Source organism: Salvia miltiorrhiza, chromosome 1, assembly GCF_028751815.1.
Source record: "Salvia miltiorrhiza cultivar Shanhuang (shh) chromosome 1, IMPLAD_Smil_shh, whole genome shotgun sequence".
NCBI classification, from domain to species: domain Eukaryota; kingdom Viridiplantae; phylum Streptophyta; class Magnoliopsida; order Lamiales; family Lamiaceae; genus Salvia; species Salvia miltiorrhiza.
The window spans coordinates 50,870,033-50,892,227 of NC_080387.1; the positions used below are offsets into that span (position 1 = coordinate 50,870,033).

Consider the following 22,195-nt stretch of genomic DNA (forward strand, 5'->3'; position numbering starts at 1 on the left):
TATAGAAAAATTGTACAAAATTTATATAAAAGGGTATTTTTATTATTCTAGCGAAAAGTTAATATTCAATATATTGACGACTATAGTTGAAATTAGCACTACCTCCGTCCACCAAAAGTATGACACCTTTGGTGGGCATACGTTTTAAAAAAATTGGTGGTGATTTTTCAAAAGCAGAGACTGAAGAACCGCCAGGTGGACAAATGGTCCCACCAAAATTGAAATGAGTGGTTGAGATTGAATCAAGGGTGATTTTTTTTATAAATAAAGGGTGTTTGTAAGGATAAAAAATAAGAAAAAGTAATAGGGTCATGCCTTAAAATGGAAAGTGCCATAATTTTTATGGACACGCAAAATAGCAAAAGTATAATACTTTTTGTGGACGAAGAGAATATAATGTAAACTTTATTACATCGAATCAAATCAATTAAAAGATAATTATATTATATAAAAATAATATAAATAATTTAAATTATAATTTAAGATCCCGTCGAAAATTCGACGATCCCGTCGAAAATTCGACGATCCCGTCGAAAATTCGACGGGTTATACACTAGTTATAAATATAGCTAGTACTTATCTTTATTGTTTAATTTATAGTTTAGAGTTAAAATTTCTGGCCAAATAACGGATCAACAGTACAAATGTACATATCTGAATTCAATTGAATGATCAAAACTTACGGCCAATTGTCAACATTCCCATTAGTTATAAAAAAATAAAAAAAATAAAATGATGTTCAACGTTAGACATAAATGAGAGAGACCAAAAATTAACTTTGACACCTTTTTTTAAACGAATTTTGACACTTTAAATGAGCCTAACTTATTCGTTTCAAATTTATTTGTGATTGTTATAAAAAGTGTTACATACCCATTAGTTAGCTAGATTTTTTTGGATATTATAACAAAAAATGTTATATTCGCTGTAATTTATATTATTTCAAAAATTAAATATTTATTTTTTATGCTTTATGAATGGACACCAATATTGTAATTAATATTTAGTTATATTCATTTATTTGAAGCATTGAGTGTGTATTTATTATTGTGTATTTTAAATTTTGTATTTCGATTGTTGCAAAATAAAAATTCTTTTTTTGAAAGGGACAATTTTTTTTCTTAGTTTGTCATTTTTTGAGTTTCTACAATTTTTTTATTATTTAATTTATTTAACACAATTAAAATCATTAAATAAAAATAATAATAAAATTATTTTGTATAGGGTTTTTATATAACACCATTAAATAATTTAATAAATTGCACAAGATATCACTGTATTATTTGTAAGTAAAAGAATGAGCACACAAGCAGCATACATTACTCACCATTTAGAGATCCAAGAATTCCAATACATTAAAGATCATAGGCTTTTAGGGTACAAACTTTGCAGCAATGCTAAATATCATATGCCTCTCAATAATTTCCCCACTGAATAGAATATACAAACCTCACAAACTTAGCAATGTTTTGCACAGAATGTTCAATAAGCCATCAAACCTCTGGAGCCAGGGACATTGATCCACTGCAGCTCAATCTCCACCTCGCCGCACTCGACGTTTCTCAGCCGGAGGCACAGATCCTGCACCACCTTCCCGTCTTTCCACACCACGCAGCTCTCCTCCGACAGGCAGTTTGTCCTCGAGGCAGGCACCTTCGTGATTATGGTGCCATCTGGGAGGCCCTCGAGCTTCATCTTCACGGCTTCTATGAACGGTCTGATGTCAAACTCCGCGTCCCCCATCTTGTCGTCCAGGCTGAACGTGTCGTGGTCGTACACAGTCTGGAGAAAATAGCGAATAGAAATTGATTAGGTCGTTGTTGATGCAAGGTGCTCATCAATAAACATGAAAGGATTTCACTTTGCTACGAAAAGAAAGATTAAGAACTAATTTTAAACTAATTTTGATGACAAGAAAAGAATGGGGAAGAAACCATCTTGTTGTGTGATACTAGTGATTCTCAACTCGTTTCTTTTCTTCTGCTTGCTAAGCTACGTCTCGTACCTAGTTTAAACTGCAGAGTTTGGAGGCAAAATAGTGATTTCAATGCTCACATAATCAGCTCGTCTACCACAAGGACAAAAATGGACACTACCGTGACAAGTGGGGAGTGCTCAACATGGAACTCTAGTTTGAAAGAACATGGTGATGCAGGGAATGGACAGAAAAAGACCTTTTATTAAAGTCGAGGCTAAGCTGACGAGGTACTAAAGTGGAGAAGCTCGACAGGAAAAATTTGTTCTGAGGTGACAATAGAATGATCAAACTACAGTTACCATCAATTGAGCAGTGAATATAGAAATGAGGCGCATCAGTTTGAAAATTTGACATAGCATGACAATTCAATCATTTTTGTGGAATTGAGATTACTTCCTTCAGCTGAGGCATGTTATTAATATTAAGAACCAAAGGATAATTCCGAGGATATAAAAAGACGTGAAGTGATTAAGCCGAGTTTGACAAGGAAAGAGAGATAATCTGTAACCTCGTCCATCAACTCTTGACAGGGGAAGAAATCCCATCTCCAAGGTGAGAAGAATACGAGTATGGAAACTACACATATGCTAGTTTGAAAAGAACTCGCACCAAAACAAGTTCTCTCTCTCTCGTGGTAAACAAATAATGATTTCAAGAAACCACCCTAGAATCAAAATAATAGAGAAACAATATACCAACCCTACAAAGTAGGGCAAACACGCCTCATGTAAAATAAAATTGTTTTATGTAAAACATATACAGATTTCTTTTGAGGGCTTAAGAGGCTAAGACCATAGGCATTATTATCCTTTGGCATATGTAACATCATAGGTTCAAGCCTGTTCACTGCAATTGAAAGGTAAGTTCAATACACTGCAGTTTGCAGAGATTTAGATCTTCCGCATATTTCACCAAAAATCAGAAAAATGTAGTTCAACTTCCATCCACCAACTTCCGAAAAAGGGCAATATACAACTGCTAGTCCTATTTGCTATCTATCAAGTATCAAACAATCAAGGCAACCGCGTTCATAGATAAAATAGAAAATGATCAAGGCAATCAAAGTGAGCTCACCAAATGAATTGGAAGATTAGGATCCGAAATGGAAAGTGTCAGCTCCTCATTCCATTCAGGGTTGACATCCTTCTTCACGACACGAGTCTTCAACTTCTGCAGCAAAACATCTATTAGAACAAGATTCGACACAACAACCAAAGCTGAAAGCAACAACATCTATATACGTAAAACTTCAATCAAAATTAGTATTTTAAAATATCCCTATTGCTATAAACGAAGATGGTACGAGATTTTAGTTCCATCTAAGTGTTACATCTCGTGTTCCACTATCACCAATGCATATAGTGAGGTGGAACACGAGATGCATGCAAACTAACTTAGGAAATTCCGAAAATGGCAATCTCTGCAAACCTCTAGCCTTCAAAGAGTAATTGGTAACTGATCACATAAGCGTTTCAAGATATTCTTCGGAACAATATCCAACGCTTTCAACCAGATGGAATCAACAATCTAAACATCAAATCTAGGCATCTCAATCTTCAATTTACACACAAACCAATATGATAATAACTATTAGGATGAACATCTAATTAATCTATTGTCAATTTCGAAAAGAAAAAAAAAAATGATTCAACAGAAGGAAATGCTGAAAACAAAAAAAGAAATTATAAAAGCAGCTAAGAACTGAGATGGAAAAGGAATCTCCGGCAACAAGAAAAGTCAACCCACCCATAAACCCTTGAAGAACACCCAAAAGGGCAAAAGCCCTTCTTAATTAGGAACAAAAAAACTGAAAAAGGAGAAATTTTGCGGCGAGCCCATGATCAGAAACGCAACGAATTTCATTAAAACAGAGAGATATTTTAGTTTTTTCAGCAAAGAACCTGCTTGGCCATCTTGACAACAACGTAGGGATCACTGCTGCTGACATCACGAACAGCAAGATTTATGCCTCTCTTCACTTTAATCCTCAGCAACCCCAAAAGATTATCCATTTAATTCTCGGACAAAGAAGCAGGAGTGATTCGTTATGACTTCAGACTCCAGACAACCCAGTAATGGCGTCTGACGTTAGGTAACTGTTTTAGGATTTTATAGTGACAATAGACGACTTTGTAAAACCCCAAATTGCCATAGTCGTTGTCAAAATTCAATTCACCATCCTTTTCTTTTCTTTTCTTTTTTGTATTTTTCCAATTGAATTATCAATCACCTACCTAATTTATTGGGATTCCTCTTTTTTTTTTTCGGATTTCTAGATAAAGATTCATTTTTTGATCAATTATAACAAGGTTTTGAATATAAAATATTTATGTTTTTGTTCTTATATTTCACGAGGTTCGAATAAAAAAAACCACTATTTGATCAACTTGTGTAAATTTATTAGATAATTATGTATATCTTGTCAGCATATTTATATTAATCTAGTTGGCACATGCTGACTGCAGCAATTGGCAATTATTTTTTGATAAATAGTTTATTAAAGCAATATTTAAATATATTGATTATAACTAAAAACATTTAATTATGACGAACATATGGTAATTTAAAGTCTCAAGACCCATAAGAACATTCACGGTGAAAGGCGCTAAGGAGAGACGCTAATTGGTGATCCACATCTTAACGTCTTCCCTCCACAATACATTGACTCTATAAGTGTCCGGTAACAGGCCAAAACCCGAGCACACACCTGTGCAGTGCGGCATCCGTCGACTCAGTCCAATCCTTATATTTGAGCTATGCGGATGCCCTAAGAATGTAGTTTCTCTATAAATTGATAAATTAATTAATTTTAGATAATAGAAACATGTACTGTAATCTATATAATACTTCATATAAAAGAGGAGTTTCTTTCCACCATTTTTCCTATCTTTTACTCTCTCTTCTCCAACCAATTTTTTTATTATTATTTTTTTATTTTAATTATTTTAATTATTTTCTAAGCATCGTCAAATTTGATTCATGAAAAAAATAGTCATTATGCATCTTAAATTTAATATAGTATAAAAATCATAAAAAATGAATAAGTTATGAAAATTTTAAACTTTTTATTTATGTTTGTGTACTATGGAAATATTTATTTATTTATTTATTATGATGTGCAATACTATATAATAATATACATAATGCTAATTTTCAATATTAAATAATTTTAAATTGATTTAATAACTATTTATCATTACACGTTTTACAAATTTGAAAAATTATATTTTAAACTTAAAAATTTTATTGAGTAATTGATGTAGATTATTATATATATATTTTTAAATATATTTTGATATAATTTAATATTAATTTTTTTTTTGAATATATCGTTTAATTTTAATGCATGTCGTGTATTGCACGAATGAGCGTACTAGTATTAGATTATATATAAATTTCTATATACGGGGAAACACTCGCATAATTTAATAGCACATTTATAAATTTCAAACTATAGAAATTATAAGACTAATTTGCAAAAGGAGTATATAATATAAACGTTAAAAACATTCAATAACTAGAAGAATCTAGAATGAAAGTAAAATAGAAAACAAGTATTGCCGAAAAAGTAAAATAGAAATGAGAAATGCTGGAAAAAGGTAAAAGAGATAGAGAAAATGAATATTCTTTAGGTGGTTACTTTTACATAAGGCAAGCATAAACGACCACAAATTCTTAGAAATAGAAGACAATTTGTCTGCTAAAATCCATAGAAAAAGAAGACAAATTGTTTGTTATGTGGGGTATAGACTATAGCTAAAATACTATTACACGTTCGATGTTTATTCAATATTATTCTCAAATAGCAAACTATATTATAGACGAACGAGGTTTACTCAAATGCTATTTGCTACTCCCTCCGTCTCACAAAAATATAAACATTTTATTATTTTTTATTGTTCCACAAAAATATGAATATTTTTATTTTTGTACACTATTCTACCGCAATTCCTTTATTTATTAAAATCTGTGTCACTTCCAAATGTTCATATTTTTGTTAAACAAATTCTCTCCATCTATTGAAACTCTTCCTCAAGTAAATACATACGTATTTTTTAGAAACGTTAGTTTTATATTTGGTAGATAAAAGGGTTAATTACGCCAAAACTCACGAACTACACCCCAATTTCAAACTTTCCATTAACTTTTTTTTTATTTATCAAAAATTCCCTGAATTTAAGGGGTTGAACAATTTTTCCATACTTTCTAAAAATCCCCAAATTTATAGCTGACATGGCATTTTAAAGTGATCTAAAATATGACATGGCATCGCCGGACGGAAATCAAAACGACGTCGTTTTGAGCCCAAACCTCTCTCTCTCTCAAAGAGGGGGTGGTGGAATTCGCCGAAAATCGAGCAGCAGCAGTCAAGCCCAAACCCCACTGCTGCATCTAGGAGGCGGCGGATCTGCAAAGATGGTTGGTGGCGGCGGATCTGGTTTTGCGAAGATGGGAGAAGACGGTGGGTGGTGGAGAGAGAAGGGGTGGTGGAGTCCGCCGAAAATCGAGCAGTAGCAGTCGATGGTGGTTCGCACAGATGGTTGGTGGCGGCAGATTTGGTTTTGCGAGGGTAGGGGAAGGCGGTGCGTGGTGGAGAGAGAAGGGGCAGTGGAGTCCGCCGGAAATCAAGTAAAAGTAGTCGATGGTGGTTCGCAGAGGTGGTTGGTGGCGCCAGATCTGGTTTTGCGAGGGTTGGAAAGGCAGTGCGCGGTGGAGAGAGAGAGAGAGAGAGAGCGATAGAGTCCGCAAGAAATCGAGCAACAACAGTTGATGGTGGTTCGCAGATGTGGTTGATGGCGGCAGATCTGGTTTTGCGAGGGTGGGGGAAAGCGGTGGGTGGTGGAGAGAGAGGGGGCAGTGGAGTTCGCCAGATCTGCGGGGGTGGTGGGGGAAGGCGGTGGGCGGTGGAGAGAGAGGGGGCAATGGATTTGGTGATGGTGGTGGGGGAAGGCAGTGGGCGTGCGGTGGAGAGAGGGGGGGCGGCAGTGGAGTTCACCGGACATGGAGGAGGGGAAAAAGAAACAGAATATATATATTTTTTTCCAAGTGTCAATTTCTCAGTCCAAATAGGCGTCATATCAGCTCAGTATTACCATGTAGGCGACAAGTCAGCCCGGAGCTTCATCGGAGAAAAAATTATGGAAAAATTGTTCAACCCCTTAAATTCAGGGAATTCCTGATAAAAAAAAAGTTAATGGAAAGTTTGGAAATTGGGGTATAGTTCGTGGCTTTTAACGTAATTAACCCTAGATAAAATAAGAATAGGTCCTATAAATTTGAAAAAGTGGCTATAGTTAGTGAGTTTATAGGAATCAATTAGTGATAATATGTGAAATTTTAAGAGTGATAGTTAGTGAGATTACTTTCAAAAGATGATTATGAAGAGGTTTTATAAACTGATGAAAAAAACTAAAAAGATTTTTTTTATAAAATTAAAATGTTTTTTTGTGGACGAAGGGAATAATGGTCAATAATGGTGATTGAGTGAATATGTAGTTGAATATTATGAAGTTGAATGACTAACTTTTCATTGGTTGAGTCATATTTGAAGCTTATTGCAAATTAATCTTTTTGTTGAAAAGGTGGAATCCTTGTCGTTCGGTTTGAAGGATTAGATAGGACTAGATTAGATTAATCTAATCATATCTTATTCGGTTGGATGGATATGGCCCGTGATTCAATCTTGGGAGAGTGCCACATAAGATTAATCTTGGTGTATGAGTCTTGACTTACCCCCTATGATAAAATTAGTCTTGGGTCAATTTAATCTTAAGTAATATCGGGCTAATTTAATTTCGGCAACCGAATGCCCCTTAGGATTCTTTATGTACAAAAACCTCATGATATTATTGAAAACAATTGAGCAATAATTGAATAAGAACTAAAAGTGTATAACATTATTGAAAAAAAACAAATCTAAATATCATGACACTTTCTGTTATTTTTTCCATGACAAATGTTTCTTTTATGGGATAAGGAATGTGGATACGCGATTATTTGAAAGCACACATGAAATTCAAATTATAATAGTGTAAGTAGAATATTTTGGGCCCCACCAGGATTCATCTGTATCAAATATTCAATGAATGTTTACCTAATAATCTAACCATGTTTGAACATTTCAATCGATTACAGTTGTTATTCATATGAATAAATAGTCAAACACATGAATGAATGGTCGAGCATAGGAATATAATTAATGCGATCATAAAAGAATAAAGTCCTCTATTCAAATTATATTAGTATCGATTAATATTATGTTATCCAATATACATATCCTTCATACAAACTTCATACTTATATAGTTAAGTTAAATATTTATCTTCCTTTTTTTATATATATCTTGGAATTTTGGCAAATAAAATCACGAACTAGTTTGAGATTGTAATTTTAACGTGACTTTTAAATTGTGGCGAATTAAATCTCCCACCTTTTCAATTTTTGTAATTATGTCCCTTAATTTTTCTCGGTCTCCGAAATGCTGAATTTGAGCTTACGTGAATTAGTAAATATGACATCGGTTTTGTAAGGCCTAAATGACAATGTTTCATACAATTTCAATTAATTCTTTTTTTTTTTTTCAAATTATAAAAGGGAGTATATCTTGTATTCACACCTTAATTTTTAATATTAAGCTATTTTATTGCAACTAACGCTGTAATATGAATAGTATGTTGTGAACAAATCCACGTAAACTCCAACTCAATCATTCGGCGACCGAAAAAAATTGGGGGGACGAATTACAAAAATTGAAAAGGTGGTGATTTAATTCGTCACACTTCAAAAGTCATGTTAAAATTACAATCTCGAACTAATTCTTGATTTTATTTGCCAAAATCCCTTATATCTTCGTTAAAATTATATAACAACAGATGTAACACAGTTTGGTAACATAAAATTATTGGATGTGAATTTTTATACAGAAACTCCTATTATCATCAAATCAAATATAAAAATAATTATCTCCTAATCTCGAATTTGAAATTTTAAAAATAATCCCTATTAAAATCTTTTTCTGCCATCACACATACATATTCCAATCAAAATCTATTGAGGTCCATAGAACTATAGAAGTGCCTGATATATATTTGCGGTCACAATTTTTTTTTTCTCTAGCTTATTAATTGACAAATTGGCGTAAATAACAATATGTAAAATAGTAATGAAATAGTTACATGAATACGTGCATGCATGAACGTGCTTAATCATTACATTTATCAAGCATATGGGAATTATGCTCGGTTGGAGAAAAGACGTTCCAACCTGTAAAAGCTATATATCCAAATTTCTTTGGAAATATAAATAATGGTATAATTTATTGTCTTTATCGTTATAATTGTGTTTTATCATATTTAGATGCGATTCTTAATTAATTGATCGAGACACTTGTCAATTAATGTTTACGCCGTTCTGTTAACTAGTTAAATCAATGAACTTGCATAAAGAAAATTAGTTAAATTAATAAATTGATTACTAATGACCTTTTCAAAAAAGTAAGTGTGGAGTCTGTGGAGTTTAACATTAGGATGATATATTTAATATAATTCCCGACTGATTTAATATATTTTGTCAAAATATTGTTCAAAATAGCCTCCTCAACCATACAAATAAACGATTCTATTAATATACATAATTTTTTCGATTAATCACACTCATAAAGTTTACCACAATTTACATTTATATGTAATATTTTGAATTTATTGAACACTAAAATATAAAACAATCAAACACACAATTTAGTGCTTGAATCTTGTTTGATTGATAAGCAGAACTACAATAGAACTACATTTATAAAATCCACCTATCTCTACATTTGGATTTAGGCCCTTTGAAGGGAGATGGTCGAAGAGCCTCTTAGCTTCATCAAGTCTTCGACCGTTGATCAGAACATCGTACGTGTTACTATATTAGGATTCGTGCCTTTCGCTTCCATCACCCTCCAAAACACCAACGCCTCGATAAACCATCAATCACAGCGTTGTAAGCTCGAACATTAGCCTTGTAGCCAGCTCAATCATGTGCAGTAACGAAAGAGCTTCATCGACCTCCCCGCTCCTAAACAACCCATCCAATAACATATTATAAATATGCAAGTTGGGATGTACTTGTTGAGCTTCCATATCCTCGAAAAGCTTTCAGCACTCAACAAATCTATCTTTGCTGAATAATTCATGTAGCATGATATTATACTATGTCATCCTGCTCCAAACCTTTACCGGGAATTTCAAAAAAAAGGAGCTAAGCTTCATCGATGTTCCTTTTCTTGCAATATCCATTGATTAAGCTACTATAGCTAACAATATCATGCTTCAGCCCCTCTCCACCATGGAATCAAGTAACTGTTTTGCTATCCTAATTTCACCCTTCAAACAAATCCCATCAATAAGTGACAACATCAGGACAAATATTTTGTTGCTTCATAGTTTCCAACACATCCTCAACCTCCTTCATCTTTCCTTCTTTACAATATGCATCAATCAATATATTGAAAGTAGCACATTCAAAGATATATTGGAATTAGCCATTTCATTAAGCAACTATTCAACATCCTTAAGTATACCATCGTGCCGATCATCTTGGACAGAACCTTGATCATAACACCATCCGGCTCGCAAAGATTTAAATCCAGAACCTTTTTCGAACAATTTCACAGCTTCAGCCTCCTTATAATCTAAAAACGGCCCTTTAATAAGAGTGCTGAATATCACAGCCCATTATAGCAAAACCAGAGTATATATCTTTCAAGAAACAACAACAGTTATCATCTACATTCAATTGTGTAATTATTCACCGGCACACCCATCCCAAGCATTTCATCGAACACATAGAGGTAAAGCAATACTGCTCAATCTTTACAGTAAAACTCAGAAAACTGTTGTAGACACGAACAAAAGGCTCGTCTAATTCTTTAACAGCACTGAAATCGAGTCTGGACTGCTTAGGTTGAAAAGCCTTGGAAGAGAAGAGAGAATACCCGATTTATCCGACCATCAATTGAGAAATTCTCTTCCATGAATCAGATCAATTGCAGAAACAGCTGCCTTGCTCATCATCCTTAATCGGTGAGAATGGATTTTTTTTTTTCTTTTTCTTTTTAGGTTTGGATCTGAAGAAAGGGATAAAATGCAATGAATGGGAGTTCGCGATTTTGCTGCAAACTTTATGCTGAATTGCGATTTTACTCAGAAATTTGGGCTTTAATAATAATGTTTGGGCTCAAAATATTTGGGCTAAGAGACAAAAGTGAACAGTTGGGAAAGAAAGGTTTTAGTAATTATGATAGTATTTTGAAAGTTTAGAATATACAAAAGATAAATAAAAGGAAAATAATTATTAATTGTAAAGTCCGAGGACATGTCACACGTGCTTAAACCTTAAATTTTCATTGTAGAAAGCACAACAGAAAAAGGAAAATAATTTTAAATTCGATATCCATTCATTTAGATTGTATTCACCTATTTTTATACCCCAAGCATTATAGCTAAAACAACCTCATACAATATAGATTGCCCAGTTACTTTGCACACAATTCAAGATACACTTTTGAAGCATACAAAAACTTTATAGTAGTTTATAATTAATATGTGTTTTAAATCCACAAATCATTCGATTGAAGGGAATTGAGACATATTGTGGGGTATTCATGATGATTGTAAGAAATGCTTAACGATCAAATTGAGGGGCAAGTTTGAAAAATATCGTCGAGCTCGTCGGGAAACGATTCATATTGCAATGATATACTTTGGTAGAGATTGCGTTTTCTAAGACCTTCATTGACCTTTTAAATTTGAAACTCATGTTTAGATATAAACGATGATGTTTTGGTGTGTTCTAATATTGTGTCATTTTTTCTCAACACCGATTTGGTCACATTGTAATTTAGGGGAAATTTAAAACTGTGTGCAAAGTCTGAAAAATTAAAAGATCATATACTTCTGATAATTTAAAAAAAAAATTATATGCAATTTCAAAAAAATTCTAAACTTTATGTATTTAAAGGCTAATATCCTTTATTATACCTTGAGAAACAGTCGAGGTTCAAAAGTCTCGTGGAGAATCAAATTAGTTGAACTATCAAATTAATCGGAATGACAACATCAATGAGTATTCCAAATTTCATTATGTATTCAGAGTCAAGAAAATCAGTTGTACGCTTCATCCTCCAACAAATTAAAAAAAGATTTTTTAAATAACAAAACTTCACGCTTCATCCTCCAACAAATTAAAAAAAGATTTTTTTTTCTAATTATATAAAAAAAGTTCCCCTGTTCCAACCTCTAAAATATATCTCAAATATATATCCGAATATAATATTTTTCATATGGGTGCATGATTCTATTGATAACCTCCATTTTATTCTTTATAGGTTCCAAATTGACCAGAGCAAACCGGCTCGACTTGAGCCCACGGACCTACGAAAGAAAAGGTCCGATCCAACCGAAAATCAGGTTATTCTGTTGGATCAATTGGGCTAGCCATATTATTATCTATGAAATCTCTATTGTATAATCAATTAGTTAACGTGACACAAAGTGAGGCATTGAAGTATAAGGAGGGGATACGTTATATTTACCACCTTATACCTCATTTGCTTTGATGTATGAAAAAATTTGGGCAGGTTGTATAATTTTTCGAACAGCTCCTTATCATATCCCTTGAGATATGGATAATTTTATACTTAAGAGAGAGTGATATAATTTTATACCACCTTATAAAGAGTGGATAAATATATTATCATTCAAACCAAATAAAATATAAAAAATATAGTCCCTACTTTAAGTGATAAATTTATACTTCTTTATATTATTCCTCCATTTAGAGGGTTAAAAAGTAAACATGCCCAACTAAGAATATATTATCAACACGCATTTGCTTTTTATACATGTCTTGATAGTAGGAAATGTACTAGTTTTCCTCCATAAAGTACAACAAACAAAAGGCACTACACATACATTTGCAAATTTAGAAAGATGCACACAAACAACAATCAAATCTCATCATCCCACAATTCTTGAATGGTTTTGTAAGGGCTCGACACTTGATTCACATATACTTCTCCTCTCATAATCTTCATTTCCTTCAATTTTGAATCGATTTCGAGTATTTCATTATATTCCAGCTTGAGATCAAGAGCCCCCTTGTTCTCCTTCAATCTCTCTTGATTAAAACTCTTCACGATCACGCTCGCCCCCTTCGATAAACCCCAACTCAGAGCGATCTGAGCTGGCGTTGCTCCGTGTTTGAGAGCCATTGATTTTATCAATGGGCTTTCAATCACAGCCGTTGATCCCCAGAAATTTCCTGGGCCCCCAAGTGGAGAATACGCACTCACGTGGATGTTGTGATCGCTGCATAAATCTCTAAGCTTCTTTTGCCTCCACATAGGGTGCATTTCCACCTGTATATATGTTTGAATTTAATAATTAAACGAGTTTGAGCTGGAAAATATTACGCAAATCTAGATTTGGCTACTTAATTATTCTTCTACTTGACAATCATGATATATATATATATATATATATATGTGCAGAATATAATTTGTGTTTTTGATTAATTGCATGCTGTACTGTTTCGTACATACATCAAGTAATTATATATAGTATCTTTTAGGATAAGAAGAAGTGTTTAATTTATTTTATTGGGATTGATTTAGCTAATACTGATTCACCGATACGAGTAGATTGGAGAGAGAAAGATTACGATTCTCGTTCAATATGGTGTCGGAATTGGACCAAGTGAAAGTAGGGGTGTGTATTCGATTTTTTAAAATCAAATTTCTATTCAATTTAAGAAAAGAAAAAAAAAACAATCCAAACCAAATAATCTGAATAAACCAAACTGAACTAATCAAAATTATAATCGAACCTAATCGGAAAATCAAAATAACCTAACAAAACTCAAAATATATATACATATACACATTTTGGTCATTATCCATCTTTCATCTCAATAACATACAACATTTATATAACAACCTAACAATCACGGTTAAGTTCGATTTTAAAAAAATCAAACTGTTGAAAAATCAATTTTTTTGAAAAATAAAATCGAAACAAATCAAAAAATTTAAAAAGCCAAATGTATTTTAGTTTGGAAAAATTCAATTATTCGATTTGAGATGTTTTGCTCACTTCTAAATAAAAAAGATGGTGTGTAGAAACCCACACGTACCTGATTGATAGCGGGAGGTACACATGCGAAATCCAACAGATTTTGGAGCTTTTTGGAAGAGAAATTGCTAACGCCAATACCCTTACACAAGCCCATTTCCAAGCATTTCTCCATGCCAGCCCATGTCACATCCAGACACAATTGTTCGAATTCGTCGTCGTTAGGGATAGGGTCAGAGACCCACGGCTTCAATCGCACGGGCCAGTGTACTAGATACATGTCTATGTATTTCATTCCCATGACCCTAAAATGTATGTTACTCCATAAATTTAGAAATAGTTTCAAAATGTACTTATAAGTAACAGCTACGAATTATACAAATATATATATTTATATAAAAAAAAATGAGAAATTCTTACGAGAGGGTTTTTTGGAGTGCTGAAACGGGGTCGTGGTGATGACTTCCCCACAGTTTGGATGTAATAAAAAGATCTTCTCTTTGAACAGCGCCGTTTGAGATGGCATCGTTCAACGCATTACCTAAGGCTGCCTCCGAGCCGTACACGTGTGCAGTGTCGAAGTGTCTATATCCCATCTACATCATATATATACATGATCAGGAATGCAATGGAGCTACATGATCATGAAAAATCGGAATAAAAATACAAAATACAACCTAAATATATATAAGTAATTTAAAAGAAAATTGATTGGACGATAACCGAGTCGAGCCCGGCGTCTGGCTCTGTATATCGTGTCATTTTAGATACATCTATATATAGGGGGTGACAAAACTAGGATTTTAGAAAGAAAAAAAAGCGAACGAAATTATATTTTTGTATTTAGAAACAAGTTTAGGCTGACGAAATTATTATATAAAAAAAAAATACAACATACAACTTAAATATAACAATTAAGAAAATTAAAAATTGTCTGACCCCGGGCCTTGGCTCCGTCTCAGCTGCATGAATATATATATATATATATATATATATATAGAGAGAGAGAGAGAGAGAGAAGGGTACCTTAAGGGCCATCTCGACAGCATGCGCAGTGATTTTCCTATCATTTTCAAAGGAGTAGGTTCCCATACCAAGTAATGGTATGGTGGTGCCATTGTTCAATCTTACTTGATCGTTTCTCATTCTCTCTCTCTCTCTCTCTCTATAGATATATCTCTCTCTCTAGAATGGTGAGGTTTGATGTTTGTGAGGTGGTGTATATATATATATATAGGTTGGAAGGGGAAGAAGCATACGCGAAAGTCAACCTTAAAAACCACCTGTTATTTTTCAACACATAAATATAAATTGAAGCAATAAACGCCGGCCCATATGATTAACTAGATTGTGATCTTCCCAAAAGTCAGCGTTCAAGATATGAAGTGTGATGTCAATATGATCATGTCTTAGTTCATCCTAATTATTGATATTGCCGTCTCAATTCCTTATAAGGTTAACGATATAAATTATTGAGTATTCAGTACATTTGTGTTAACATTATTCAATTAGTTTTTTTTTTCTCATTTCGCATGTATATTTGCCCATTTTTCGGCCAAACTTTGTGCCTGAAACGATGTCGGTTCTATTTTGCCAAACGGTAATATTTATACCATGTCACTATGCCGAAAAATGAGCTATTATTTAAAATGAGAAAAAAAATAATTGAGTAATTTTAATACATATTTTAAAGTTGGTGTGGAAAATGTTGAAAATTCAGCAATTTATATACAATTATCAATCTTAAAATAATAATAAATTAATTGTACATGGAAATAAAATTGATATACGAATTTCATGTTAGAGCCTATCCAGTGTTTCACTTTTTGGTGTATCATTTTTTTTTTCAATTTCAGTTTCTTATATTTTTGTTTAATTTTTACTAATTAACTAGGGTTCATATACTTACTTTTAGCATATGATTTCAGTATTATTACTTAATGATTGATTGTTTGGGTTGATAAATTCAAAAATAGGATATATAATATTTCTATAATTTCAATTTATGATTATAAATTTTAATAATGATCTATTAAATTATAATACGTTTTATTTTTAAAATAAGTATTATTTAAATAAAGAATTTGAGAGAGACATGAGTGGAACATGTATAGAAAAGATTGGAACACCGAATCTGAAAATATTACTCGTCAAAATGAAAATTTATGTATTAATTAATTTCAAGGAACATTAAGCTATTGTACTAACGAAAAAGTTTCATACACAAAATAAGGAACTCCTTTTGTTAATATTTGAGACTAAACAAAATATTTTTCCACCATTGTGTGGTGTAGAGGTCCCGCCTGCATTCATGCTACTTATTTAATTATATTTAAATATATATATTTCTTATAATTCTGATTCAAAATAAAGAAATAAAAAAATTTGGGATAAGCATAATAAGACCTTAATTAATATTTGGTATCATTAAATACTAACTATTAATTGGAGCCCTATGTTGACTCGACGTGAGAGTTTCAGAGTGGCATCAATGTGTCTAAGATTTTTAGTTTATAGTTTTGACTTAGATATTAAAGAAATAAAATCGTGTTCAATTCTTTGTGTCTTTTATTTCAAACAGCAGAAAAGTATATTTTGGTAAAGTCAAAACAGTTGAGAAAGAAAAAATAAATGATTTTGACATTTACAATAAAATAGTATTTGAATTTATTCTTGCTTCATTAATTATTTTGTTATGAGATGGTGTAAGAAAGATTTGTCGTCTCCCACGTGGCGTCATCTCATAACTTTCAACTTAATTAACAAAATTGTGATTGGATGAGACAACGTGATTATATATAGAGATGTACTAATTTTCTTGAAAAACAAAGGAGAGAATATCATTTACAAAGTTCTTCACTTAAAAAAAAAGAATATCATTCACAAAGTCAAATGTACTTAGCTAAATGTCTTCCCTAAGGAAAAAAAAGAAGAAGAAGAAGCTAAATGTCAAAACATTTACTCTCTCTCTCTCTCTCCGTCTTAATGAGTTGGGATCTTCTTAGGAAGTTGAAATTATCCTTTGTTGAGGAAGTTATATGTTTTACTATATTTTTTAATATATAAATATACTCGTGTATAGTTTACTCACCACGAGTACATTGATGTATACATCATATTACATTAATTTATACCATTTATATTTACTTCTTTTCCACAATTATTTTTCTATTTATTATTAACTGTACAAGCGTTAGCCTATATAACACTGTTATAATTTATCTAATTAAAAATAAAATAAAATTATGATACGCATATGTGCATATCAATAATATTATTCTAGGTCCCTAAAAAAAATTTAGGGCTTATGGCTAAAAAATACATGAACTTATGAAAAAAATGTAATTTTCACTTGAACATTTAATTAAACAAACAAAAAATACATGAATTTTATATTTTTGTTGCAATTCTCACATGAGTTTGACTTTCGACGAAATTAGAGCTTAATTGACAATTAAAATTAAGCTAAATATATTATTTTTTTTATTCTTAGATCTCTGAACTTCTAAATATTCATCATCATCATCATCAAAAGTTAGATCAACATCAGATGAACTTTCGACTGCCAACTAAACTCTAATTTCTTCGAAAGTCAAACCAGGTGAAAATTGCAACGAAAATATAAATTCATGTATTTTTAGCTTAATTAAAAGTTCAGGTGAAATTATAATTTTTTCCAAAATTTATGTATTTTTTTGGTTATAACCCCATTATTTTATTGTCTAAGAAGATAATGTTTTATTTCAAGATGAAATCCTAAACAATACTCTATTAAATGAGTGTCACCCACACCCTGCAGGCGATAAATAATGTTTTATCTCGACATATATATATATATATATATATATATATATATATATATATATATATATGTCGAGATAAAACATTTATATATATACATTGCAATACTCATAATTTGTATAAAATAAATTAAGGGTTTTGACAAATAAAATTAAGAATTATTTTAAAATTATTATTTTAATATAATTTTTAAAGTGTGACGAATTAAATCATTAATTTTTTAAATTTTTACAATTTCGTCTTGTCATTGAAGTGCAGAATTGGAGCTTACGTATATTAATAAAATAAAGTCGACATCGTTTTTATGAGGCCTAAACGACTCAGTTTCAACAATTTTGATTAATTTTTCCCCAAATTATAAAGGTACTGGATTATATATATGCACCCTAAGTTTCAATATTCAACCATTTTATTGCAAACGACGTCGTAACATGAATATTACGTGGTGAACTAATTCGCGTAAACTCCAACTCAATAATTCGACGATCGGAAAAAATTGAGGGGACGAAATTGCAAAAACTTCAAAAAGTAATGATTTAATCACCACATTTAAAAAAATCACATTAAAATTACTATTTCAAAATAATTTTTAATTTTATTTACCAAAACTCGAAATTTTTTAATAATAATATATAGTATATTATAATTAGTGTGCATTGAATAGTTTGAAATAGAAAACAATTATTTATTTAACCACGTATGAGTCAGCTTGCGTCGAGAGCCAATCTGACTAAATTGAAAATAAAATTTGGGTCAACGAAAAAAAAATATAGTGATTTTGTTTTGTACACGACATGGTTAGCATGTAATCATCTATCTCTAAGCATCATTAACCTTTGGCTTCATAGAGGGCTAATTAGGAAGGCCAATTATTAGATGTTAAAAAATGTGATCATATATATAAGATTTAGGGTAAATACCATATTACACCCCAAACTATATTGAATTTATAAAAAATGTCTTAAACTATAAGAAATATTTTTAAAACCCCCAAATTAATTATTAGGTTTGTATAAAAAATGTCCCACAATCATTTTTCGGTCATTGGAATCACGATGTGGCTCGCCGGACATCACCATGTAATTTATATTTTATTTTTGTAGATGACATGGCACAAAACCACATCGTTTTATGCTATATCATTTTAAAAAAATTAAGTCGACATTGGATAAACTAACCTTCAACGCTATTTGAATCAACTGACCTGACACAAAACGACATCGATTTTTTAAATGATATAACACAAAACGACATTGTTTTGTACCATGTTATTTAAGAGCATCCGCATTGGGCTACTCGATGGCCCTTACTCGAGTAGCCAAATGCAAAGCATGCCTACTCGAGGGCTACTCATTCGTTCGAGTATACCCGCGCCCTTATAAAAAAAAATTAATTCAAATTTTGAAAACGACAACTTTTTGGCAGATTCCAATTTTTTTTTTCCAGTCCATTTGACCGTTTGTGAATTTTACTTTTTTTTTTCTCTCTTCTTTAAATAATCCTTCTCCCAACCTCTCCACCATCTTCAATCTTTTTCCTCTATCTATCAACCTCCATGGATCCACACAACCCAAACATATATGATCCAAATTGGTATGTTGTTGGATTTTAAATTAATGCAATTTAAATTTGAATTAAATTGTGTTATTTAAATTTAAGCAATTAAATTTAAATGAAAACCATAAAAATCAAAATTTAAAAAAATCAAATAGGCTATCAAGTAACATCATTGTGGTCTCATCTACTCAATGTGGTCCCCTACTATCAAGTAAGCTATCAAGTAAGCCCACTGTGAATGCTCTAAAATATAAATTGCATGATGGCATCCAGCAAGTCACGTCATGATTTTGAAGATCGAAATAAAATATAAATTGCATGATGACATTTTTTAATACAAACTAATAGTTTGAGATTAAAAAAAATTCTTAAAATTCAGGATATCTTTAATAAAATGGACATAATTTGTGGTTTAATATAATAATTACATGAGATTTAAGTCAACACATAATATTACTAAATTATTCATGATACTGAAACTACTCATACCTAATTCTCGGGAGATAGAAATGTGATTAATCCTATATAATGAGTTAGTCGTGTGACTAGCTGGTGCAAGTAATAAAGAAATGTTATATTTGAAGTTCGGTGTTGACTTGTAAGTCCTTCTATTATAATATCTTTATGATCAATTAATTAAAAGCCAGATCTGTTTTAAATGTGTAGTTAGTAAAATAGTTAAAATTAATCTAAATAAATTAAAGAGTTAGTTACTAAAAAGTTCAAAAACCTTTATCAGGCTTTAATTTTTGACAAATTTTATAAGTCATTTCAACAAAATTCAATTTTTTGATTTATAGATAAACAGACATGTCATCAATAGCTGATCTAATATGAGGCAAAGGGGTTACAATTGTACAAAAAATTCAAAAATTACTTCTATATTATTTATCACAAATTCTCCTGTGCACTCGGGTGCAGCGTGTATTCGGGTGTACAATGTCATTTCGATAACATGGTAATGCTATTTAATATTAGTGTCATTTCAATATAGTGTTAGTATAATTTCGCGACGACATTGTTATTTATATAACATGATAGTGTCATTTGTAAAACAAAATAGTGTTAATGTCATTTCAAGATAGTGTTAGTGTTAGTGTCATTTAGTGTAAGTGTTAATGTCATTTTGCACCCGGGTGCACAGACCACCTCATTATTTAGAGGTGGTCTTGGGTTGCACCCGGTTGCAGGTGCAACTCTCACTTAAATCATGATACGTACCTTAACTTGAATCCATATCATGATCCTAATCGTATAAATAACACTATTTTAGATGTGGGTCAACCCGATTGTACGATGCAACTAATTGCACCCAAATTTTGGTGTATTATTTATTTGTACCCCCTTCACTTTGATCAGTATTAAACAGAGGAGATAGAACAAAGCCTTCAGTAATCTTTATTTATTATTATCGTTAAATCCTGACTCCATGCAAAATTTTCCGGCAATAAGAAAAATCTTAGTATTTATTTGGCAAAGTTGAGGTAATATATTTACACTTCACATCAATTCATGAAATCGCAAAAAATCTCAACCATTTATTTCACAATCAGAATCTAATATCTTAGAAATTCTAAAAACAACTTGTAATCTTTTAAGTAAGTTCACATACCCTAAAAAATATGTTAATTAAAGTAGTATACATAATAAGAAGAAGAGGGGCAAAATCCAATCACGTGAGCTCAAGATATTACCCCATGTTCGCTCAACCACAACATATACTATTCAATATTCATCGCCTCTCACACAAATACATGCACAAAATTTTGGAACCAGATCGTATTAAAATCTAAAACGAATACGAAATACACAAAAAAAGAAAAATCTTGATACTGAATAAAATTTGATTTTTGATAATAAATAAACACTACAAGATCTTGATATTAAATCCTTTCAGAATCTTTTCGTACAGATATTTTAAATTCTTGAATGAATTAATATACACAAAATCTCCTGTACATCCGGGTGCACGGTACACCTGGGTCGTACCGGGGTGGTGGAAGAAGGTGTTGAGTTTGAGTTGGGTTGAATCCGGCAAGTGGCTGAGAGATAACATGGTTGCTAAGGTCGGGGAGGGCGATCTTTTTTCCTTTTGGCACCATTGTTGGAGTGGGGATAAGAGTTTGGAGGAACGCTTTCCTAGGCTCTTCCGTCTTAATAACAATAAGGAAGGGTCAATTTCGAGCATGGGTGAATGGGTTGAGGGAACATGGAAATGGAAACTTGATTGGGTTAGGGAGTTGAGGGGGAGAGAAACTGACTCTTTCCAGGATCTCTTGTCTCTCCTCAACAATGTTGTTCTTATTGCAGGAAAGCGGGATGGATGGAGCTGGATTGCAGACAGGACCGGAGCTCACTCAGTCAGGTCGGCGTACAAAATGTTAAGTGCAGCAGTTATTTCGCCCCGCTCCCAAGAGGTTGGTATTGAGCTCCCACTGATTTGGAAAGCCCGAGCGCCATTCAAAGCTAAAACTTTCTCGTGGAGACTTCTGAAAAGAAGGCTCCCAACCTGTGACAACCTCCTTCGCAGACAGGTATATCTTTCGGCATCGGAGGTTCTTTGCACGTCATGCAAAGAGGAAAATGAATCGGCTGAGCACTACTTCTTCGAGTGTAAAAGATCTTGTAATCTGTGGAATGCCATTCTCCTTTGGATTGGTAAATTTTCTGCTCTTCATCATAAGGCCAGGGATCATTTTGTGGCTTTTTGCAATATTGGAGATAAAAAGGACATCCCCTTATTAACTGG

General features: G+C 32.2%; 2 protein-coding genes across 2 annotated transcripts; both read right to left on the bottom strand.

Moving 5' to 3' along the window:
• Nucleotides 1–1,298: 1,298 nt before the first annotated feature.
• On the bottom strand, nt 1,299–4,291 carry LOC130990902 (protein C2-DOMAIN ABA-RELATED 4-like). The gene is made up of 3 exons (XM_057915131.1): nt 3,880–4,291; nt 3,053–3,148; nt 1,299–1,782 (listed from the first exon to the last, which is right to left on the bottom strand). The coding sequence occupies exons 1-3, from the start codon at nt 3,988–3,990 to the stop codon at nt 1,483–1,485; spliced, it is 507 nt and encodes a 168-aa protein (XP_057771114.1). The 5' UTR covers nt 3,991–4,291; the 3' UTR covers nt 1,299–1,482.
• Nucleotides 4,292–12,757: 8,466 nt separating this feature from the next.
• Nucleotides 12,758–15,290, bottom strand: LOC130990906 (non-functional NADPH-dependent codeinone reductase 2-like). The gene is made up of 4 exons (XM_057915135.1): nt 15,115–15,290; nt 14,509–14,684; nt 14,150–14,393; nt 12,758–13,376 (listed from the first exon to the last, which is right to left on the bottom strand). Exons 1-4 carry the CDS (start codon nt 15,232–15,234, stop codon nt 12,966–12,968), a joined length of 951 nt encoding a protein of 316 aa, XP_057771118.1. The 5' UTR covers nt 15,235–15,290; the 3' UTR covers nt 12,758–12,965.
• Nucleotides 15,291–22,195: the final 6,905 nt, after the last annotated feature.